Here is a 25,395-nt window from a genome sequence, read left to right as displayed (position 1 = left end):
CTTTGCTTTATGATTTCTCCTCGACCAGGCATGTACGTAATACAATACCAGTTGTCATCCAGGTATATTCTTCCATTTGAAAAGGATAAAGACAGCGTGTTGCATGTTCTATCCATAATACTTACAGATAGAACATCTTGTAACTCCTTTTGTTCTGTGTCAGATGGACTCTGGTTTTACGTTATTGTCTTATCGTATGTCTTCTTGCTTCTGTTCATAAGAAAAAAAAAAACCCCATTTGAATACAAGTAAGAAAGACTGTGCTGACTGTACGTATTGCTTTACAATTAATTTTCCATTTCCACCGTATTTCATTCATGTTCGCCTGGTTTGATAACCACGTGTTACGATGCCTCGATCAATGCTTTCATTGTTTGTTTGTTTGTTTGTATGTTTGTTTGTTTGTTGTTTCTTGGGGGTTACTTTTTTGCAGGTTTTTTTTTTTTCAGTTTAAATCTTGAAATCATTTCCTTATGGACTAATCACTATATATAAGTGTGGAAAGAAGGCAAAGATTTCATAGCCTTTGTTTCTCACGATATCACATATAAAGCTATTCGATTTTAAAATTTGATTGCATAAGGAATACGTGAATAGACAATACGTACATACATGAATTGATGACCATATTATGGTACTGACAACTACGGGCTCTTTGTCAATATTATTCCAAGCATCGATGCTGTTAATCACCTCTGTATTCACCCGTCATTTATCTATTACTGCTACTTATTGGTATGACTTCCATGGTAATAATTTATATTTCCTTTATCAATAATGATGACACTAAAAAAAATAATACAGCGATAATACTGATAATGATAGTAATGACAAGCAGACAAAAAAAAAGAAGACAAAGAGAATGGCATTTGCTTAAGAGCAACAATGATCATACACTTTTCATAGTCATAATTTTAATCTTGTTTCCAGGTGTTCTGTAAACTCCTCTCGGTGACCCTTGACCCTTGACCCTCATCACTCAATCCTCGTCCAAGTGACCTCATGGGGCCGTACTCGATGCCAGATTCGATTGACCACTGCGTATCGCCCGACGGCCGACCAACCATCCTAAGAGGTGAGATGATCGAGGGTCAAGACCCGCCGAGGCAGGGAGCTTAAAGGCATAATTTACCATTTGCAGATGAAACTAAAACCCCGCATTAGTGCTTTTAAAATAGTTCTAAAATGTGAGTTAGGGATAGAAACAACCACTGTAAAAATTTGAATCCATATAATCGATGTTAAGTATTGATAAATACACAAAATGTGAACAATAGTTATAATAAGAATGCTTCCAGAGTAAACCGTCTACACTTATGATTTATTGAGAAAAATACTGATATATCCTTATATTTTAGGATTTATTGCGAAAATTTTATATTTTAGGATGTTTTGTGATACAACAGATGTACAAATTATGCATCAAAGGTGATATCTTGAAATTTTTTCAAATCACTGTTCCCAAAGGTAAACTGGACCTTTAAACTGAAAATCCATTCCGTGTTCGATCTGAACTTGATTGCCAGGATCAAATCAAATAATCAGAGCAGTAAAATTTTCACAAGAATTTTTTTTTTTTTTTTTTTTTTTTTTTTTTTTTTTTTTTTTTTTAGCCGAGAACTACCAAAGTATTCATGACTTTCTGAAAATGGTCGCAACCTCTTATGCAAACTAGATAAACTGCTGATATTATCGCCGCACAACGAAACAAAAGCAAAATATATAGATATATAGATACTTTGTGAAATATCGTACTTATCCATGTCCAATTCGACTCTTTCTTCTTTTTTTTTTTTAGTTTGTTTAATATTACTCTATCAAACCCATGGGGTTTAAAAAATGTAAAATTGGTAGAGTATTTGTCCACTTCATCAACTGGAGAAAATGGGGATAAAAGAATTAATAGTTCCGATTCTGCAGTTCCCAATTTATCGACTCGACGGTTTCCCTTGTAGTCGACTCGCCGACTTCCGACAACTCGTCCATTTGTTTGCACTTTGAAGCTTGCTATGAGAAAGGGAGGTCGGAGGTTGGAGGTCAGATAAAGGGGACAAGCCCGTTAGTAGGAAACTCTGAAGAGAGCAAACAAAGCCAGGGACCATTTTGTTTCATAAGTTATGATTGATGACAAAAAAAAGAAAAGAAAGAATAATTGTGGTTGTAAAGCGTTACCCTCGTTTTTCTCACTGAGAACTCGCCCTCTGAATTCTATTACATTTTTATTCATTGACAGAACAGATATAATATACGTGAATACCAAGTGGGAGATGAGATATAGGAGGGGGTGTGAGGAAGCGAAATTGCAGGACAGGAAGTTAATGACGAACTATATAGGTAAAGAGCGTCCATAGGGTTGCACTATTCAAACTTTTATGGACATTGCTTAAGGTGAAATATTGTCTTAGTCAGCGATTTTTCATCCATCCAAGGCACTCAGACCCATCATCATAAAATCCCATTGATATTGTGTATGAACAGGTCTCCACGGGACTAAAAGAGTTAGATGCATTGTGACTGGATTTCACATTGTGTTGTAAGGGAGAACAAGACATCTAAATATTGTACTCTTCTTTCCGATCTCACCGTTTCTTGATAGAGTTTGAAGACATGATAAGAAGTGATGGGCGTCTAAGCCAATCTCAGGCTGCCGATCATGTCCAAAGCACCAGCAACGCCCATACTCCGACCACACCTGACACCCCAGAGACCCCTGCCGCACCCATAACTCCAGGAACTCCCCACGCCCTCACCTCGTTCCTCGGCCCTCCCATCACTCCAACCAACCCCGGCCCGTACCGAACGCGCATGCCGTCGTTGACTGAGAGCGATTCGCAGTCGTCGGTCCTCACACAGTCGGATTCTGCATCGGACCAGCAGAGCGACTCTGCGTCAGTCTGCAGCGGGTCGGACTGGGCTAACTTCGACATCAGCCCGCTGGTGAAGGAAGAGCTGAAACAGGCTATCGTGTCGAGAAGAAAGACACACGGACTGCCAGACGTGCAAATTGACTTTGAGCCAAAACCACCGAGCCAGGTTAGATTATAAAATGATCAGAAGAACACAGATATGAGTAGACGTATAGACAAGTGTATAGATAGACAGACGTCGTGACAGATAATGAGAGTGAGGTGATACAATGCCATGTAGATGGGGTCAAAATTACGATACAGAAATGCATGCGTTTGCTCATGTTAGTTAATAGGGTAAACTTCTTCAGACATGTCGGATCTGTCTCCAGCTCCCTTCTCGTACATGCATTGACATTTAAAGGTCGCATGTCCCTTTTGCAAACGTCACGAAATTTTGCATGGTTGAAGAATTATGTCTCCCAACATTATGTATGAAAATTTATGGTAATACACCTCATAGCTTTTTTGTTAAAGAAATTAAAACTAATCCCCTTTTGTACAGAGAATAACGGTTGGATCTTTTTTTTTTTTTTTTTTTTTTGTTCCGAGGTCCCAAAGAATTCACTGGAAATCTACAGTATTGCTCCCCCCTCCATCATAGAGAAGTTTCCAGTTTTGTTATTGTGAGCAAAGGACTGAAGTACCTATAAATATGAAAGGAATTTTGTTTTCGGGGTTGTAAAAGGAACGCAAGAACTTTCAACTTGGCGTGTTAAAAATAACTAAGGACAACAGGTTGCAGAGAAGTATGTTATGTAACTGGCTGTGCTAAAATACATTTACATTTTTCAATTCAAAAGAAGTCACACATAAGTTACACAGGAAATGAATTATATTGCGCAAGGATTTTTCGGATATCTATTGACAAAACTATGAAATTAGATATCATAGTCAAGATATCCAGAATTTTAGTGAATGTCTGGTAACTAACTAAAGATTATGTCTTCCAACCTATGACAATAGTAGACATGACCCGGAGATTGTGACGTCATCACTGTGTGTGTGTGTGTGTGATGGGTATCTTTCATTGTGCGATTTCACTCATTTTTTTAGGCTTGTAATGTAATGTGTCAACTTTCATTCGAGGCAGCTTTCACAAAAAGCAGAAACAAAGGCAAAATCCAGTAAAATTGAAGGAAGGCCATATGGAAATGCACGTCGAGGGGATGAGATAGTGACGCCCTATGTGTCATAAAAAGACAGTACTCTCAAAAATTACCTATCGAAAATGCGTTTTGATTAGCAAGCTAGGAGCCTTCGACCGTTATGGACATTGACAGATTGATGTTCTGTAAGTTTCCTGCTATCAAATTGTTAATAGGAGAGAGAAAAAAGTTATGGAGAGGACACAACACTTATTGGATGCCGACTAATGTTGGATCAGTTAATCTAAACCAGTGAGGTACATTAAGACGAAAAAGAAGGCGCATCACTCAATTCATTCACCAGAACAGGAAACGAAGGTACTGGGAGCAGTGACTTCAAAAATGTTCGAGTTATCACACTTTGATGCATATGTATTGTGTAGGTCTGTTATATCACAAAACATCCTACCATATAAAAATTTCGCACTACAAAGCCCAAAATGTACAGAGATATCGCTATTTTTCTCAATAAACCATAACTGTGAATGGTTTAGCATAGCAATTTTATATAGCTATTGTTCACATTTTGTATATTTAACACTACTTAACATTGATTATAATTTTTATTGGCTATTTCCATCCCGAACGCACATTTTAGAACTATTTTGAAGAACTAAAGCTGGGTCTTCGTTTAATCTGTAAATGGTAAATATAATGTGTTATATAGAGATGACTGACAATTTACAACTATGGGCTCCGATCGTTGTTCTATATGCAGATGTGTAGCCACTGAATAACCTGAAATCATTGCTGACTGCTAAAATGAAGCAGTCCTCAGTGTTACACCCTGTACAATCATGCTCTGCACAATCAATAATGTATTCCAATTTTCAGGTCATGTATTGGCGTACACCAGTTACCGGTAGCTAGCTATTGTAATTAGATATCACCAGTTTGCTGTTTGAGTCCAAGTGACCGACGGTTCAATCTATAGATGTGACGACAAGTTGATCGAGCAGTATTGTACTGTTACGTAAGACCCCACCACTCTTCGAGGGCTAGCACGGGTTTCGTCAAAAACGCCGACAAAAGCGTGACGTCAAACCGAAATGTATCACCACCATGTACCTATTGTTTGCAGTCGTTTGTGGAGGAGCCGTTTCAATAGAGAATAAACAGTATTAGCAGTGTCTTGGGTAACGGATGCATTCTCGGTCTGTTTTGAGCCCAATAAGAGGAATTCGTTCCCATGGCCTACTTCTACTTTCTATTTTCAGAAACTCTTGGTCCTAATTCCGATGGGCTGATACCGGAAATACTTTTTATAGATCGGGTGAAATGGGTGAGGGGGTTATAGAACAAAAAAAAAAAAGAAGAAGAAGAAAGAAATAGCACGTGTAATATGCAAGAATGTGTGAATGATTATACAATTATGTACATATTATGTGCATATATATATATATATATATATATATATATATATATTATTTATTTATTTATTTATATTTCACGTATTGGCTCCAAGAAGAAATGAAGAAACAAACTGGTAATGCATTTTTGGCCAATAAAGCATGAGTTTATTCGACTCAAATTTTCGGCGTCCTACCTCTTCTTCAGGAGTCTTTTGTCAAGACTCTCAATGAAGAAGGCGTAGGACGTCGAAGATTTGATTCATGCTTTACTGGCCAAAAATGCATTACCAGATTGTTTCTTCATTTATACATATACATGTATTTATTCAAATACAATAGAATGTAGAATAGAATGATACAGAGAGAGAGAGAGAGAGAGAGAGGGAGAGGGAGAGAGAGAGAGAACCAAAATCTGTAATTGCCGTTTTAGAGCTGCAAGAGTCGAAAATCGGGTGGGAAAAGATTTGGATTGCTCCGGATAAATTTTAATCTTTATCCTCAGTTGTTTCTGAAACAATGCTGTCAGTTCCACCATGTGAACATTCAAAATATAGCTTGTTTTATACAACACATGTATGGAATCTTGCCATCTGATTGGATGAATGCGGGTCACATGACATTCAGAGGAATCAGCTATCCAACGCTCACTCTCAATGGCAGTGCAATAGTCGACTATTGAACGGTACAAGCGAGCCGGCAGTGCAATAGACCCTAGGACACACTGAACTTGTGTATTGTACGCTAGCTAGCTGGCATTAATTGATGGTATACGCGCACCCGTAGGGTTTGCACCCGTAGGGTTTGCGCTGCGCCAGCACGCAACCGGTTCACCACCACCGTACCAGTTCCACCGTTAACACGCACGGCCATGCCACTACGTTATCATGGCTACAAACCTACTGTACCTCTTCTCACCCGAGCTTTGTTCTCGTCTCTGATGAGGATCTCCGCTCATTGCTAATCATGAGTGAAGTGCAGCAGCAAATACTAAGAAAGTGGTCAAATACAGTATGCTTTAAATAGTGGTAAGCAAACTCTCTAGCCCTATATATATAGGGTTTAGTTAGGCCTAGACCTTTTTTCAAGACCTACAACAGATCGAGCCATCCAGTGGCAGTACGCTACGTATAGCTATAGTGATTAGTAGGCATAAACGTTTAGTAGGACTAGGTAGGCTTTCGCATAGTTCTCGACCTACTTATTTAGGGTTAAAGCATATCTATCTTGGTCTAGACTCTAGACCATGCCTAAATATTTCGATATCATGTGTTGTATAAAACAAATATTCAATGTTTATGATTCGTGCGACGGTACCGAATATTACATTCGGTGCAAGTTTAACCGTTCTATTCAACTCCGCTTCGCGTCGTTGAATAGAACGGTTAAACTTGCACGCTCATGTAATATTCGGAACCATCGCACTCATAAACATTGAATATTTGTATACTATCAAACAGGAGAGAAAATAATACATATCAATTCAATTCAATTCAAATCAGATGAAATTTTATTTCCAATAACACATGTTTGTTATCAATACAGATTCAAAGAAAACAATACAATGCATTACAACAAAAATATGCACTTATAGGCCCTACTTATGGAACTAATTGTTACTGGAAAAGAGAGATGGAAAATGGATGAACAGAGCAAGAGGTGATCAAAGGACTGGATCTACACTAACCAAGGAGGTACTTGGCGGCCTCCTTGCACCAACTATACACAACCTTGTCGGTGTATAGCAAGTCGCGCGGTGCTGCGCGCGGCGTCTGGTCGGGCTTGTATAGGTCAACACATGCCTGAGCAAATAGTATAGAGTACCGAGAAGACTTACAGTGGAGCGGTAGCAGTGGCGGATCCAGAGGGGGCGCACCGGGCGCGGGCCCCCTCTTTAGTTTTTTGTTAAAACAATAGAAATAAAAAGAAAAAAGTGGGCTCGTATGCCCCCTCCCCCTTTAATTTTGTAAAGGCGCCTCCCCTTTACAGAATTCCTGGATCCGCCCCTGGGTTGTGAGATAGAGATAAAGAGGGGGAGAGATACAAATGGATAGACAGACAGATAAAAACAGGAGATTTATTGACAGCAGACTCAGTAGAATGTAACACAATAGATGATCATGATGATAGTGAACTTGACGAAACACTCTACCGTGGTTGTTTCAAGTTTTTGTGTCATCTTACACCGTGTGTTGACACCGAACACGATAGACTGACCAGTGTGGGCAAAAGACGTTTGCTTTGTCATGGTTCACAGTGGGCTGGAACCAGTGACACGGTGTGTGTGCCATAATGTATAGGCATATGTTGCACCTTTTTATCAGCACCAACACTGCAGTCATTTATCGTGATCAGTGTATCCACACTGGTGTCGGAATTGGTGTACCATAAAGTGGTGTTGTGGTGTTAAAGGGTGTGTACAGTTCTGGTCGACGTGAGGATTTAGCTTTTAACGTTTTGCGAGATATTCAGAAACCACTCTATGAGATGTCAAAGAGCATGCAGTTCTAAGGGGTATCAAAGTTTATTCGATGAAAATCGGTTTTGAAATGGCTGAGATATCCAAAAACAAGGTGAAACAAAGAAATCCTAATAAAGTTGTGGCATGTCGCCTTTTATTATTAGCACTTTTTTGGATATTTTCATCAAATAAACGTTGAATCCTTCTTAAAATTACATGCTCTTTCATATTTCATAAGAGGCTTTTCATTATCTCACTTAGAAATGTTCAAAACATGAATCCCCACCTCAACCAGTACTGTACAGTCCCTTTAAGTGAACTGACACCGGCATAATATCACAATATTCATGTCATGGTGCATAGTGTCTCGGTGGTGCCAATTAGTGTCATGTTGTGTTATTCGGTGCTGTGCATCTGAATCAATTACATTTATGTCAATAGAAGCAAACCTGCTCTCTTATATCACGAAAAATGAAGAATCAGGTCAAAGCTAGTAATGATTGCACCCATCAAAGTTAACCGGAAATGCAGGACTTACAGAATCAGGAATAGGACTTAGTAGTTCAAGATTTCTAATGACATTGAATGAGTCAACGCAAAATACTCAGCTTCATGTTAAAAAGGATAAGAATGACAGGAAGAAAACTGGGCATTATTGTGTATCACTGGTTGATACATTTATCCTGACTTGATTTGTTTCAAAAGTTCGTTATATTGCAGCCATTGAATATATCATGAGGAGCATCCTTTCGCAGAAAGGGTCTCCCTATATTAAATACATATAATGTTAATGTGAACAATAAGATATCTTTCTGGGATTTGCATTTCTATAACCAAGGATATCTGGACAAGCGATGCCTCCGTAGGCAGTACATAATCGTGACACTTATATGATAATTACAGTTTTTTATCTCCCCGTGTTGGCCTAAACCTTCGGTGGTCGTCATTACGACGTTCTGTCATCAACTATGTCAACTACTACAACCCGATGACACTTTTCGTACTACGGTAATCCATGCATTTCATATCACTAAAAAAGCGCAATAAGCATAAGATATTATGTATTTGTCGATTACTGTCAAGTGAGTTCATCCTTATTATCTATTTGTTTTTGTTTTTACTTGTTCCCCTCTGCACACAGTTGACCCCAGAGGAAGAGACGAGAAGAGAGCAGCAGAAGGAAAGAAATCGATCGGCGGCTGCCAAGTGCCGGAGCAAGAAACGACATGCCGTGGAGAGGCTGGTTGAAGTACGTATTCTCTGTGTGCTACATAGCCCTAGGTTCAATAACTTCGTTTTTACTCACGAAGTGGGAATAAAACTACTTAGAAAACATCATTCACGTAAAAACAAACGAAACCCAAACAAGCAAGCACTGAAACAAAATCAGTGTACTATCGGTGGAGTACAGATCTGAGTTATAGGATAACTTGCCAGTACATCATCAAATATGGCGTCTGTTGGGTCTCATAACATGTCCGTTTCATGGTGTTGACGTCACTTGAAAAGTACTTTCCATCGACTTTTTATTGGCTGTCTACATTGTAAGATTTTCTGTTTTTGAATAGACAAAGGCTTGACTGGAATCATGGATCAAGCTGCGACAAGAACACTGCTTATATCGCGCCTTCAAGGCATATCGTAATATTCTCAGTCGTACAATAAAAGAAAGGGTGCAGTATTTTCGCAATCTTGGTATAAAAAAATAAGGCTGGAATTGAAATGTTTTTGTTCTCTTGCTGTTTGATGACATACAAAAATAATGCTACCATGGGAGATGATTGTGTCCTTGTTTAAGACGCGATGTATTACTTATGATTTACTAAAATTATAGTGAGGGTGTGAATTGTGTCTCAAGAGTCTGGATATGTTTTACTCCGCATTAAAAATCTACACCGTGTATTCAGCAAATTCAATGTGAATTATTTTTGTACACCTATGCAACCATGATTGTGCGAGATAGTCAATTGACAACACGAATAAGTCTGAAGAATTAAAACAATCTTTGAATTAAGACCATTTCAAACGTAATTAGATTGATGTCGGCCATTGTTGTCCCGATCTTCCTGCAAATCCTTCATTTTGGTTGATTTTTGTTGAATTGTCTAGGAAGCTCAGGAGCTTGAGACGGCGAACGCCCAGCTCCGCAGTGAGATGAAAAGTTTGGAAGCGGAGCGTACGAAGCTACAGTTCCTCCTCGATATGCACTCGCCAAACTGCCTTAAGCAATCCGCGATGACAACGTCACTGGATGTCGACGCATCCGACGCGAAGAGAACTCGTCTGTCTACGTCAACGAAAGATGTCGTGAGCGATACGATGGCTAGACCGTCTACAGCCAGCACAGCATCGTCATCGGGATATGCTTCGGTATCGCATGTGTCCCCCACGCCGTCCACGACGTGGAGTCAGAGCAGTACGGAGCCGTCGACGCCAGCGTTGCTGACACCGACGAGCTTGAACGACGCGCCAACATTCCCTCTTCCCTGCACCTCAGTGGCGTCCATGGACGTACCCTCGTTAGACACTGCCGGTGACGTCGCCAGTTGCATGGCATCATCGATTAGCGTCTGCACGACGGATGTCACCACCGATGTCTTTCAGGCCGTATTCCCTCCTTTGGTTCCTCCCACTCCTGAAATGGATGACGACGAGGATCCTCTCTCGTCATCGTTTGTGAAGCAATACCTCGGCGACGGTGCTATCAGACCTTGCGACCTTTCTTTTCCGGTTGCCGACTGTCACGACATTCACATCCCTAACCAGACCTCGGGCACTGCTCAGATTGATGAACCATTACAACGCAAATCCCTCGGGGAGTCGACGGGGGTGAGCACCGATCTCAGCCGCGGCTTCGGGGGTGAAATTTCTAACGAGCCAGAGGAGGCCCCATTAACACTCTCCTTCTCAGCTCTTTTGGGCGTCTCGTCCCCAGAAGACTGGGTGATCATAGAAAACTCTGATGTGCCATCGCCAGGAACAAGTGCAATAGACCTTGAATTGTTCGATAGTCGCCCATTTGCGAGTGAGAGTTTCAACGCAGAGGGCGCTACATACGAGGCTCCAGTTCAGAGTGAACAACAAATCGGCTGCCATGGTAACCTCGTATCAAACTCCCATCACAAAGCGGGAAACGATATCAACCCACCCACATCATCTTGACATACACGCAATGACATTTCAGTTATTTATATACCGTACTAAGGCACCGACAGTACCTTCTTTCATCGTTCTATTAAGTCAATTGTATATTGGAGTCCTTATTTTTTATTGCATAGCTCCACAATTCGCCGTGCCATGAGTATTGACATTTGTACTATGTCATCGCTGCACGATCATAAGTCATACAGCTGTATTTATGTTCAATTCGTATGATCGACTGTGTCGTAGCTTTCATTGCTTATTTTTGCCGTCTATTTTTTGAATGTCTGACTATAACAGAATGATTTTGCTCGCTTTGAAAATTGTTCAGTTTCATTGATGACGACGTTCATTCAAAAATTGGCTTTTTAAAAATATATTATGACTGATCGACATTAATGGACACAGTCCCAATGTAAGGCAGTCCTAGCATCATGTAAAGTACATTATCATTATATAGCTTGCCAAATTACATTCATATTTCGTTCATTCCATGGGTGGTAGTTGCCTTATTTAACTTTAGCAGGACGTTTGAAGATGTCCATCAATTTATTTATTAGCGCGAGGTCAGTGGCAACAGATGAATTCGATCTTACAGTTTTGCATTTTCCACATCCGACGCCGTTGACGCTCTTTTATTTATGAAGTGTTAGGTGTCAAGAACTTGTGTGTATGTTGTACTTAAAGAAGGAGAAATCAATTCCAGCATTGCGTTTGTTTGTTTGTTTGTTTGAATGTTTGTTTAACGAAGCCAACGGGAAAAAGTGGAAGTAAAACATAAAACAGAGCAAAATACTTTATTACAATGATCATGTGATTTAACTTAAACCTGCTTGCTGCTTCTGTCATTTAGTAAAAAATATTTTTCTTCGCTGCTGTTTATTAAGGCAGTACAAAATCTATTGCAAGTTCTTTCAACTTCGATAAGATACTGCATCATTGCGACAGCTATAATAAAATAATGTGTCAAATTCAAAAAAGACCTGGGAAGGAGAGGGTATCTTCCTGAAGTCTGGCGAGCAAAGAGTCTTTTATATGCTTGAACTTTGCCTATCCTTCTCTTATCTTCCATTAAAAAAAAAAAAAAAAAACTGAAATACTAAACATTGGCTGTCGTTTAATGATATCTGCCTTGAATATTCATCTTTCACTCCTGTGATAACAGATTTGCCTCCTCTTGCAATTTTTCTCTTGTTCTGTCTAAAAAGGAATATAGTATATCGATTTTGTCTGGTCGGGATTCATGCATTTCAATCATAAGAACTCTGTACGCACCAGTGTCATTGAATAATATCAATTGTAACACACTGATTAAGAAAGCTCTTATAAGACTGATACTTAGGCATCACGTTATAGCCTTAAATCATTAACTGTTGACCTGTACAGTGTACTTGGCTAAATAGAATAAGAGCTCACACAGGTGAAACATACATGTAGATGATACAGTAGGCCTACATGTATTGTCTGTATTTAGAATTACTTTCGTGTTTTTATTGGTTCAGCTGGAATTCCGAGAGTAACGTTTGTCACCGTCACTCTCAATATCGAAAAGAACCGGGAAAATTGGGTTTATTAATTTTCAGTATTTCAACCTACACACATTCTGCACTTCCTAAGTTGAATTTTATGCAAAAGAAATCTCTATTTTCATGATAATAATGATTATTGTTATCTCGTTTTGGGGTTTTGGTTTTCTTTTTACTATCATTACCTGCCAGTACGTATAATTAGTGTAAACGCGTGCGAGCCACGCGTCTCAATAAAATGGAAAATCTCCCAAGCAATGATGTTTGCAGGTGCCTCAAGGTCTTGTACATTAAAGATAACATTGGTGGTCCATGATTAGTTTTCTCGAGCTATGAATACACATTCAGTATTAATAGAACTCGGCTTTCTTGTCATTGTTTTGATAAAAAGTAGTAAATACTCAGATTTGTTCATACAGCGCAGTAAGGTGATGATTACTCAGATTTATTCCTCCGGGGCATGTGGACTTTGTAGAAATTTAGCTCTGCATATATCATCGTTTTACAAGTTCAACTCAGTACGCTCCCGGATACTGGTGGTGGTGATTTATCATATATCTGTATAGACGTTTTTTTTTTTCTTTGCATGTGAACCCTGGGGGGCATTTCATGAAGGAACTTGTCGGATAAAATATCCGACAAGTCAATTATATCCGACAAGTTTTGAGAAATCAGCCAATCAGACTAAAGAATTTCTCAAAACTTGTCGGATATAATTGACTTGTCAGATATTTTATCCGACAAGTTCCTTCATGAAATGCCCCCCATTGATTTATCTCTTTTGAGAATATGTATTAAGTTTCCCCTGCAATCATTGTGATCTATCTTGGTGCAATAGGAGACTCAGTGAGCTACTAGCCCTAGAAGCATCCTTGACCTTGATGTATACAGGGGGAAAACTGTCCTAAGGAAATTCCAATCATTTAATGATTTTTTTTTTCTCTCGTCACGAGCCTTTCTCTCCTTTTAAAAACAGCAGCATGTATTTATTCAGCTGTATAATATCTATGTGTGTTCACCAAGTCTTTTTGTAAAAGTACATGTATATGTAAAGTTCACGTTATGTACATGAAATTCATGTCAGACTTGTCTTTCGGTAGTCGATTTCAGACGTGTGGCTCAGCCAAGTAAAACAATTGTGTGTAAATATCTTTTTCTGTTTGGTGCATTTGTAAATAAATTCATGAAATATCTTTCTGGAAAATGTTGTGAAATACAAGTGTACTGGTATAAGTGGTGTTATGTACTTGTCATTAATGAAACTCTACTAAGTTTCTTTATGATGTATCTAATTTATACTAAGTATTCTTCATCCTGCAGAAGTTTTGCCTTGTGCTCAGATAAGAATCCAGGGGGAATTTGGGTGTATACATTAAATTTTGTACCAACTGCACACTGCATTGTACATGGAAATACAAAGTACATACACCAAACCCTTCATGTGCTGTGAGTGCCAATTGGCAATGAGAACCCCATAGCACTATAAACACTGTCTAATGTCCATGATACAGAGAGGGGTAATCATATGTATAAAGATATAAACATGTACTCTGACATTTATTTTGTTATCAATCAAAACATAACTACACAGATATTTGAGACCTTGTTTGACCAGTCGGTGTAACAGACAAGGACAAAATAGGAAAATGAAATAAAAAGATGGAAATGAGACAATAAAGTGGGAGAGGTTGTACTGAGCAAACAATACACTGTGTTGGATAAAAGAATACTCTATATGAACGGAAGATTCTATAATATTATGACACAAACACCAGTAGTTCACAAAGATACTCAGGATTTGATTTCTTTTTAAGAAAGTGTAATCTGAAGAACAGTGTTAGATTTAAAGTGCACAATGTAGTAATCAATACAAGTATTTTACTTCTTTCGCAAATCCCCTCATCTTCAGTCTCAGAGGAAGAACAGACAAAAAAAAAAAAAAAATAAAATGCAGTTTCTAATTTGTGTTCATCTTTTGAACTGAAGAGTTATCATGCATATACAATTTATAATCACGTTCTAAATTCAACAGGAGAGAACAATTTCAACAATCCCCGAAATACATGTTTTAGATACAATATACTTAGCTCTTGTCAGATTTATAACAATTCTATGTAGAAGAATTCAAGTATCATTTGCATGAGTCTAAAAAAAATTCTTGAAACAACTCAGTTCCTTGTCACATATACATATAATGTTACATACTATATGTACTTCAGATATTCCATTAATACACACAATGTCTATAACTTAAATTATTCCAAAAAGCAATGGCAAGTACTAAGCCATGAAATTTTGTGACTGTCAAACCTAGCTAAGTGTCTTCACTGTAGTACCTCCCTCTCAGTACTTGTGTGGTATCATAGCAATTTTAACTAAACTCACAACTAAGCCAACATTCTACAATTAAAGAATGCTCAAAAGATTAATCATGACATACCTTGTAAAAAAGAAAATGATAGATATGAACACTTCATAAAATGTGATCTGACAATACTAAATCTTCTGCGTTTGTATGTGATCACATCACCAAAGACAAGCACACAGACTCAGTCATACACAGAATTGTGAGATCTTTTCAACTAGATCTCTCCCGACTATTTATGTATGTCATTTAAACATATGTACACAACATATCACAAAATTAAAGCAAAGTTTTAAGCTGTTGCAGTACATAAGGATCCAGTGGGCTGCACAAGACATTAAACTTCAAACAGACATTTGATTTTCATACCCTTTACGGAAAAAAAAAAAACCACAGTAATGACCTTTCTCTTAGGTACATAAATAATAAATAACATGAACTGCCACTGAATGTCATAAAATCTATTGTAAGAACTACGATATGATATGTCTCTGTTGAACAAAGTTCAGTGCATGGATTTTTAAGATGCCAGCACTGACAGATGACTCATATTTACAGGCAGGAGATAAGAGCAGGAGCTGTCATATATAGCAGGGCTGACAACTCTATTGGATGGGTATGCAAACAGTGGAAATGTACCAGTATTTTCATGAAATTCATTTTCTTTTCCAAGATCAAAACACTCCGACTACAGTGTAGTTACGCTTTTCTGTTCATGGCTATCATCCACTCTAAAACAAGATACAGTTAGTTGAGTACTAGATGGGCAGTATCAACTCTTTTTATGCATTTGATGGTAATGTCCTTCTGCTTCTCAATTAGTGCTTACATTGGTAATTACATCAGCTGAGAACAAGAAGGGATGGAACGATGCGCACAGTCCATGGAGTTAGTACCTTCTGGTTTCTCAAACACGATTAGTGCATTCACATGCATTGACAGGCATTCAGTGTTGCCTACAACTGTTCCAATGAAAACGCACTGCTAATTACCACTCAAATTTCCATGAGAAATATGACAGAAGGCTAGTAGGAGAGTAGATCGTATCACCGGACGCTATTTTTTTGTGGTTTTGAATTCCGTACTTAGAGGATGAAATTTTGGCTAAAAATAACACCACTTATTCACAGACTCCTGGAAATTACGAATTCAGCCAACTTTTGTCAACTGTTCGCTCCAGTTTTTAGAAAATATGCTTCAAACATACCCCTCTAAAAAAGTTGTCTTTTTGCGCGGTGCAAAATCGCATTGTAATACCAGACACGTTGTTCATAATGGAATAATCGACGTCTTTCGCACCTTGTCGTCACACCAGAATCACAATTCATACCCACGATTCACCGTACACATTCCTACCGAGCGGACGACAAAGAAAAAATCGGCAAATGACGCTCAGATTTCGTATTTTACGGTAAAATGTCTGACATGAACATTTCGAACAGTTCACACAATGAAATCATGTGAAAAATCGAAGTCTGCTTCTAAACTAGCATTTTTCACATTTTTGTGTCGCATTTTTCGCGATTTCGGTCCACACAACGCTCTGTGAGGCTAGTCTATGAAGCCCTGCGCGTATGGAATGTCATCAGTACGCAGAAATGTGCGTGTCCAGAATTACCATGCTGTCCGGTAATACCATTCCTGTATATACATATATCCATTTATCGATGATATTCAGTGCTCACATCAGACCACGCCTGCCTGTGGTACACTGACTGCTTCACCAAGCAGAATAGAGTGCTGTATCTAATATCAATGATAATTAAACAGGGAAAAAAGGGGGTCAGGGGAGGGAGTAATAGCTGGAGTGCCTGATGCCCAAATGTGTTTAAGTTCCATTTAAGTTGGAAAGGTGAACCAATGGACTATCAAAGTACTCACTTGAACTGAGTTCCCATATCCCTCTGAATAAAACATACTTATCCAATGAGTGTGAATTGGGCCTAAGAGTGTACAGTACACATTGTATCAAAAAACACACTTGTCTAATGAATGTGAATGAGATTGTTTGCAATGCTACCACAGTCAAGACATTCAGTGCAGTTCTAAAGGACACAAGACGACTCCAGTCCTCTTGACAATTTTGCAAAGTCCACATTCTCGTGAGTTGAATCACAAAGACTCTGTCCAGTATTCATCATGTCCGCAAAGAATTTCTTGGGAGTGATGCTGGACTTTTCCACAGTAGTCTCTGTTGACAATTCTGCAGCAAACGAAATGACATTTCCACAGCCATTTAGCTCTCGTGTTTGATGTATATTATCATAGAGAATATCATTGCATATCCTGAAGCTGAATTTTACACATCTATCAGCAGGAAAAAGCTACTATAACAATGCATTAACAAAACATGAAATCCGTTGCTATTCTGCCATTTAGATACCACAAGCTATTCTCAAATTCATCATGGAGACAATAAATGACCATGGATGATGAAAGAGTAGAAAGGCAATCCTAAACCTAATCAGCTCTGAAAGCATGGGTGTGCAGGGGCATAAAAATGCAAATATTTAAATTGAGTACGGAAACAAGGTAATGAATGTAATATTTGGTACAACATCTATCAGGACTTTCAGAAGGGCTGCAAAATTAGATAAGTTTCATGTCTATTCTGAGAATTAAAAACATTCTGAGGATACATGAAGAGTGCAAAAGCAGGGAAAACTGTTTCAAACATTAAAAGTTTGCATGAAAATCAAATAAACAAATAGAAAGATGAACAGACACCAATATAATGAGCTTACCTCGTCATACTTCATCTTCATTCAGCAGCATGTTTGGAATGCCATTCTTAATGGGAAACTTTCTTCCAGACTCAGGACATACAAGATTTCCCTCCACTATTTCAATCTGAAGAGAAAAACACACAAAATGCAAAGCAGATCATGACAAAATGCATGTACATGTAATTCTAAATTTATCTTGACACAACAAATGCAATTTATTCCTTCCACTCTATCACTCTGACAATAGGAAAAACTGATCAAAATGTTTGGTTGATATTTATAGAGGGTACTACTAAAAAAAAAAAAAAATAATACTGTAATGCATTTTAGCAAACAAGGAATTGACAGCTGATAGCTGATGTGTTGCAGCATGATATTTTCAAGGGGATACCATTTTCACATCGGTTTTTGGTGAATGTTCAAAACATGAGTATTCACTTCACTGTAAACAACACTTCAGTACACATGTGGGATTGTTAGCACATGACCTTGCAGACAACTCAAGAGGGCTCCCTCCATATTTTACACACAATACAATCTCTACCCATAACACAGTATAGAGCCTGGACATTGTAACAGGGCAAATGAGGCAAAGTGAGCCTCCTGGAATTTTAATGAAAAGATGAATGAATTAATAACTAGACAATTAAAATAATGAATAGAGTAGTGAGTGAATGAGTGAGTGTATGAATGAATGATTAACCCGTTGAAGACTAGTCCCAAGAAAACTTTAGCAGATGTTTATGGAAATGCATGTTATAGCAAAATCAGTTCGTCCTAAATGGGTCAAAATAATGAATGAGAAAATGAATGGATGATAAAATATGTAAATGGATGAATGAATAAATGAAAGAATGAATGAATAAGTGAAACATCACTGAATGAATTATTGAAAGAGTGAGTGAGTGAATGAATGGATTACAAAGTAATGGAATTTTACCCTTTGACATACTTTCGTTAATTAGTGACATTGGTGTCAACCACACATTAGAAGAGGCGATGACATTGTAAACTCAAAACTCTTATGGTTAGTTCACAAAATTAAATAAATAAATAAATAAATAAATAAACATTGGACATAATCAAGCAACTACAACTCTCTATCTTTAAAAGCCAGTATTGCATTTTTACTGCAATAACTTAAAATTGATTTGTTGAAGGACATCAGTCTTTCTTTTTAATGTCAAAGGAGAAAAAAAAGGTGAACTTTGTGTGTGAGACTTGTGAGGCAATGACATGACCATCTGATCTAAACACTTGTTACTAATATTACCATTTCATTAAAATACAGTGCACATGAAATCTGAATTTCCTTATATTTCCAGTCTGATTCTGAAAAAAAAAAAAAAACTACCTGCATTTTGTTTAATTTGAGGAACTTCCATCATTCTGTTCTTTTAAGTTTACCATAACTATATTCATTAACCCTAATCAGGCCGGGCCTTTTTGGCTAAGATGCTAAGACCGGAGGGGGGCAAATTCCGCTTGAATATCCGCTTGAATATCCTATTGAGCCAGTCGAGAGTACTTGTGCCAGTTCTAAGGGGCTGGTGAGCCAAAGTGCTACATATGGTCAGTGAGCTGCTTTATGGAGTCAAAAGTTGGATAATCAGCAAGATTCTGCAGGATTGTATTCAAGCTGCTGAGATATGGTCAAGAAGAATGTTGAGGATATCTCGGACAGATAGAATAATAAATGAACAGACAGCTCATCAAGATTATCACTACAAGAAGTAGAGCAACATCATCTTGGATGTGTTTTGAGAAAGGAAAAGCTTGAGGACATAGGTCAAAAGAGGAAAGATTACAGACTGAAGATCACATGGACAGCAATGCCTAGGGATGGTTTCAAAAGGGTTACTACAGTGCACTCCCGTTATAACGAAATGCTCGGGACCCGCAGTTTTCTTTTATTATAACGAAATTTCGTTATAACCGAACAAATACAATATAGGTTCTAATTATAACGAAAACAAGGAAAGCCATGCATATATCATATTCTGTTTGTTTAATACTCGTCATACACAGGAAAGCTATGTGAACAATAAAACAAACAGGTATTCATTTCAGATTATTGCATTACAATAATGCAAGTTCCCCTCAGAAATTTACCTTTATATGTGTGTGACACACCAAGCGAACACAAAGTGATGTGACGCGTTTGCCCATGCAGAGACGCTACAATAATGCTTGTTCCGCTATTTTCGAAAGCGATCATCATTTCGTTATAACGGAGCACATTTCTTTTGTTTCTCTTTGTCAGTGGCGCTCGGAAAAGACTTCGTTACAACGAAAATTTCACTATATCGTGTTCGTTATAAGCGAATTTTGTACCATAGACTTTAATGGCGATAATTTTGGGACCAGAAATTTTACTTCGTTATAACAAAATTTCATTATAACTGTGTTCGTTTTAACGGGAGTGCACTGTAGTACAGTATTCATCGCATAATCGGGACAGGTTGGGAGTAGCAAACACGGCCCCTTTAAGCGGGGTGCCCGATTTCGCGATGAGCACTCACCATACACTAACAGCATACGACATGTACATTATGTAGTGCACACACACACACACACACATGCATACTGACGTACTGTACATGTACATGAATACACAACCACGCTACCCCTCGGCGCGACCCTCTAGCTGTCCCTGCATTCTCGCAATGATGTAGAGTAATCGCAACCGGGTTCTTCTTCTGTCGCCTCTCTTCGAACACAAAATTTATGTGGATTAAAAGCTAGCACTTTCTTAAACATTAGTAGAATCCTGGGACACATAGGGCGTTCTGTATAAATACATATCCACAACCATGGGAAATGATTACCCAGAACTGATGTGGGAACGTCAATGAAAAGTCCTTCAATCATTCAATCATCACGGCTTGATTGTTTACTTGCCGCGATCACTGCACTGTACATGTGTTGTAGCGATCTGGCTCGCCATATATACACATGTACAGAAAAGCGAAGGCGGGCAGCGAGCTGAAATGTACGTGTACTGGATGGACGGAGGTCACAACACACCAGTCCGAAGCTTGCTTTGTAAGTTTGATGTAAACGACAACTGATAGGGAATCTTTGAAATATTGTTGTGGTATTTTGGTAGATTTTTTGTGTAAAATATCAACAAAATTAAAGATCGCTTGAAGAAAAATTGTCCCGTTTATCAGAGGTCCCCGCCCGATTATCCAGTGAAAATAATGTGCATTGGAAATGTTTCTGGGAAGCGTATGTCATTTAAGCGAGGTTCCCGATTATCAGATGCCCGATTATGCGATGAATACTGTATTACCCCTCTCGAGCTCATCAAGTGTGGCAAGAATAGAGAGAAAGACAGGATTGCCACCAACATCAGGATCTGACATGGCACAGTCCCCACCCAGATTGATTGACTGAGAGTGTGTCAGCTCCAGAACACTCTGATGATCTCACCTCCAACATAGCTCTATGTGCTTCCTTCAGGAACTCTTCATCACTCTCATAGTTTTCAACAGGTTGAGCGGGCAGACTCCCTGTCATGTTGAGCTATAGAATGAAGCATACATAGAAGAGCACATTTCACATTAGACTGAACATTTCCCCAAACATTTGTGGGGATTTATCAACCAAAATAGAGTTCATTTTTCCAGGACAGTAAAGCAGCCTTTACCTAGCTGCTTCAGAAGGCATGGCGAGTTAATTTTTGCCTCCACATAGAGTATCTCAGTAACAGGTCAAAGGATTGTGTACTTTCCATTAATGACCCCAATACTTAGCATTTCATATTTCTAACACTGTGACATCCCATTGTTGTAGAGCTGCTCCATTAAGGGCAATAATATTTACCTGCAATTTTTTAATTCATTTCATTTGAGTTTTGAATGTATCGTCCCTTTTTCCTGTAATTTTTACTGACTGAATCAGATAATTCTTCCAGATCTGCTGATCCCCTTTGATTCATAGACAGACTAGCTGGGTCCAATTCTACATACTCCTCAAATCCATGAATATATTAACTCTTTGTACTAACCCCTTAAGAGTCATCACAGAAACTCTGTGGGTTTTATTTCTGATGAGTTCTTTCGTGACAAAAGTATACATATTCGAGCAACATTGTGCCATGCAGAGGAATCAACAAAACTTACAGAAGCAAACATTTTTGCTCAGTTACACACATTTTGTATCCACATGGGTGCCAAAATAAGTATCTCATGTACCGGTATGTTTAATCTACCTATTCAATTGCACACAATTCAATACATCAATTTCATTTTCTTTATAATGTGATAAATCATAAATGGCAAAAATTACAAATTAAACAGTGAAAGTAAACTTACGCAGACAGTTCTTGATTTGAGACTTTCTACCTCATAAATGTACAACATATACTGTACAGCTGCATACTAGGTACAGTAGATGCAATTTGTATGCCACAGATAGCAAACACTTTCATTATCTTAGAATGTGACACATATTTTGATATTTTCATCAAACAGTTGGCAGAATATATGTATCTATAAACCTGTCTGACAATGACAAACCACTTGAATACACTCACGCTGCTGACAGCATCGTATAGTACAGCCCATTCAATCCTTGGGATCATTCTGGCTACAAAGTCTGGGTTGAATTCCACCTCCAGGGTTCTGGTGCTCTCAGCCTGTTGCACAATGATGAAAGGTCATTCAAATTGACTACCGGTACAAAATTGCGATGATGATGGTGCATGTCTATATCATTATCAAGGCAGTGTACACAGATATCAGCACATATGGTTGCATCCTTCTATGGACCCTGGCCATTTCATATCGTAACATGTCAAATAATTTAGAGTTTCTAGATGTGATCTACAGGATAGTTAGACCAACTGTAGACTCTATAAAAGTCTATGTACTGGTACTGTGTAATTTACTTCTAATACGGTACTTTGTGATCAATGATCAAGAATGAAAACTGCACAATAATCAATGAATCGAATGATGTACAGTTAAACTTTACCTGATCATTGAATATGTAATATTATCATAATCTACATCTAGAGAAACACACTGTAGAGTCTACAGTATGCTAGACACAAAAATCTGTCTGTCTTACATGTACCATCTGGAGGAGTTTTTTTAATCAGTTTTTCAAAATTGCTTTTATGGCTCTCCAGGCAGAGGGGATTCCATGAAGCCAGGCATAAAACCATTTTACTTAGACTGTGCGGAACATATCCCCAACAACTCTATTTACCACTACGGCACTACTTAATGCACTAGGCTCTACTGATTGATCTTTCGGTCAGCGTCTAGATTAAGAGACCGTGCATTTGAGGGATTACATGTTTGATGTGTGCACCTGTTGATATGGACTTCACCTTCAGTTCCACTGTAACGGTATTGCAGTAAACACAGCTGCCATACCATGGAACTAGCCATTGGCCATTAGCACTCTGAATTATCACTTTTAGCTTCATGGCCATGCCATACATTCCACGTAATTTCATTTATGGGCCAATAGATGCCTGGGATATTCATATGCTATGCAGAGATGTCAAGTTCAAAAAATTCTTATGAGTGAGATTTTCATGACTCGGCGTTTCGGCGCTCGTGCGCATGCGCACGCGAACGAGGAGGGTGTCACCCCTCCCATGGTATGGAGCTTTTTTGAATTATTAGCTCTTAATGATGCGATCTGGTGCATACTTAAGTGACTCTTTTTTACTACCGTAACTTTGAAAGACAAAAGGGAAATATACCTTCAATTGCAACTATCACTTGAATCCTTTGAGCTATGCTCCTTATTTTTGGCACAAATTGCAGACTTCACCCGATGCGTGAGAAAAATGGGTGCCCTGCGTGAGATCGTGAGACAGGCCCTAAATGCTTGAGTCTCACGCAGAATGCGTGAGACTTGGTAGCTCTGTGCTATGATGGCATGGCATTGACCATTGTCTATCATGACGATGTATACTTGGGTGACCCACACCTCGTCATAGTTAATGTTCGTGCATATTTGAATCACATTTCAACACTGAAATTCTATGAAATCCCACTCACATACAAGGAAAATGCTGAAGATTCCAATGGAATCACAAATTTACTGATCGATATCGAAAATTTGCAGCTATCGTCGCCAAACGCGAACGATTCGGAATAGTTGTGTGCTAAGGAAGGGGCCCCCATCTCGTCACCGGCGCTCCCATAGAGAAAGCACGTAAAAGACGTGTGCGGGTGACCGTGATGATCTACTTACAATGTGTATAACACATATTCCTCATAAAATTTCAGATTTTGGCAAAAAACTGTTCGGTTTTCACCACAATTTGCTTGGTTGTGGTAGGGTTGGACCTACTACTAATCGACCGCCTAATGTTTATTTGCTTGATAAGAATATTTAACACTGAAATTCACGTAAAAAACTTGACCTACGTGATTGAGAAAATCCAGCTCTATCAAATGCCGTTGTTCCCTTTTCGATTCGAAGTTTCAGTGCAAAAATATCGCCGACGAACTTGCGTGGCCTCGTTTCAGCTCCCCGCGGTAAATCACGTTTTTAGGATCGACCGCTGATTTTGCATTGACAATGCACGTAAACCGAGTTGTATTGAACACCGTGTTGTACGAAGCTTTTTAGAAGCCTTTTAGAAACTTCCATAGACATTACATTGTGCTGTCATTACGATTCGGTGAAAATATTCATTCGAAATTTTGTCCTTGATTAAAACCATTGAAGAGTGAATTATCGCGTTTTCCCACACCATCCTAATCTACATTCAAAGCCAATCCATTTTTATGTGCTTTGCGCGCAGAGAAGTGCGTATTAAGTGTTCAGTGCGCGAATTATACGCGGTCGGTTTCAATAAGGGTGGTCGATATGTAGTAGGGCTACCATACATTGTAGCCCTGTCAAGTTTCAAGCGTACTGAACATAGTTCCGGGCTTTTAGCGCGCTTGTAACAATTTTAAGCGGGGTGACGGTATTCGGGCCCCTGACGAGGTGTTGGCACCTCACTAACGTTATACCTTAGATTCTAATTCACTCTCTCTGTCACTGTATCAGGAAAATTTTTTGTTTTAATCATTTTTTGACATTAACATTAGACGCGATCTACTGCTCTCCTCCGGAGGAGGGGATTCTGTGAAGCCAGACGTACATTGTTTGTAATATTACCGGGTACTTTAGTCTCCGCGGAACATATTCCAGCCCCAACGACCAGATACAGACCAATTACTTCCTTCGGTCAATCAATCATTCAATCATGCATGATTAAATTAGATCTATGCATCTCTCTCGCTCTCCATGACCTCGCATCCATCTAGATCTCGCTCATAACGTAACATTATTAAAGTTTAGTCGTAGAAAACTACCGATTCCGCTAAACTGTTACAGTGACTGTCAGTGTCATACTCATACCACTAATGACACGTAGGCCTAATGTCAGTTAGCCCGACCAGATGCTGTTAATACGCTACGCGAATACTACGTATGTACAGCGGCGACTGGGCTGTGTATAGTTAAATGTCAGTGTGCTGTGGTAAATTAGTCTAGGCCTAGAACTAAATAATTTTAATTAAATTTACGCGTAAATTTACTCACCTCGATTTTTAGTGGATAGCCATTTTTTACACCCTTCACGTGTGATGTCAGCATATTGTGCGTGATGAGCTTCATTGCTCTAATGACTGTTGATCGCATCTACTACAGTATTCAGAAATAAAGATATATTTTCACGATCATTCGTGCACGTTGTAGAGGCAAGCATTCATTCGCACAGCTAGCTAGCATACACTACATCATCGTGGTCTG

At 38.7% G+C, this 25,395-nt stretch overlaps 2 protein-coding genes across 2 annotated transcripts; one reads left to right on the top strand and one right to left on the bottom strand.

Moving 5' to 3' along the window:
* The first annotated feature begins 1,004 nt into the window (after positions 1-1,004).
* Positions 1,005-11,291, top strand: LOC140245353 (uncharacterized). The gene is made up of 4 exons (XM_072324965.1): positions 1,005-1,075; positions 2,597-3,033; positions 9,006-9,113; positions 9,974-11,291. Exons 1-4 carry the CDS (start codon positions 1,018-1,020, stop codon positions 11,024-11,026), a joined length of 1,656 nt encoding a protein of 551 aa, XP_072181066.1. The 5' UTR covers positions 1,005-1,017; the 3' UTR covers positions 11,027-11,291.
* A 2,770-nt stretch (positions 11,292-14,061) lies between these two features.
* LOC140231891 (multifunctional methyltransferase subunit TRM112-like protein) lies at positions 14,062-25,395 on the bottom strand. The gene is made up of 5 exons (XM_072312046.1): positions 25,186-25,395; positions 22,163-22,264; positions 21,058-21,150; positions 17,641-17,746; positions 14,062-17,099 (listed from the first exon to the last, which is right to left on the bottom strand). Exons 1-4 carry the CDS (start codon positions 25,282-25,284, stop codon positions 17,645-17,647), a joined length of 396 nt encoding a protein of 131 aa, XP_072168147.1. The 5' UTR covers positions 25,285-25,395; the 3' UTR covers positions 14,062-17,099; positions 17,641-17,644.

Source organism: Diadema setosum, chromosome 1 (assembly GCF_964275005.1).
Source record: "Diadema setosum chromosome 1, eeDiaSeto1, whole genome shotgun sequence".
Taxonomy (NCBI): Eukaryota; Metazoa; Echinodermata; class Echinoidea; order Diadematoida; family Diadematidae; genus Diadema; species Diadema setosum.
Note: the sequence above shows the minus strand (reverse complement) of the source record. Positions and strands in the feature narration are given on the sequence as shown.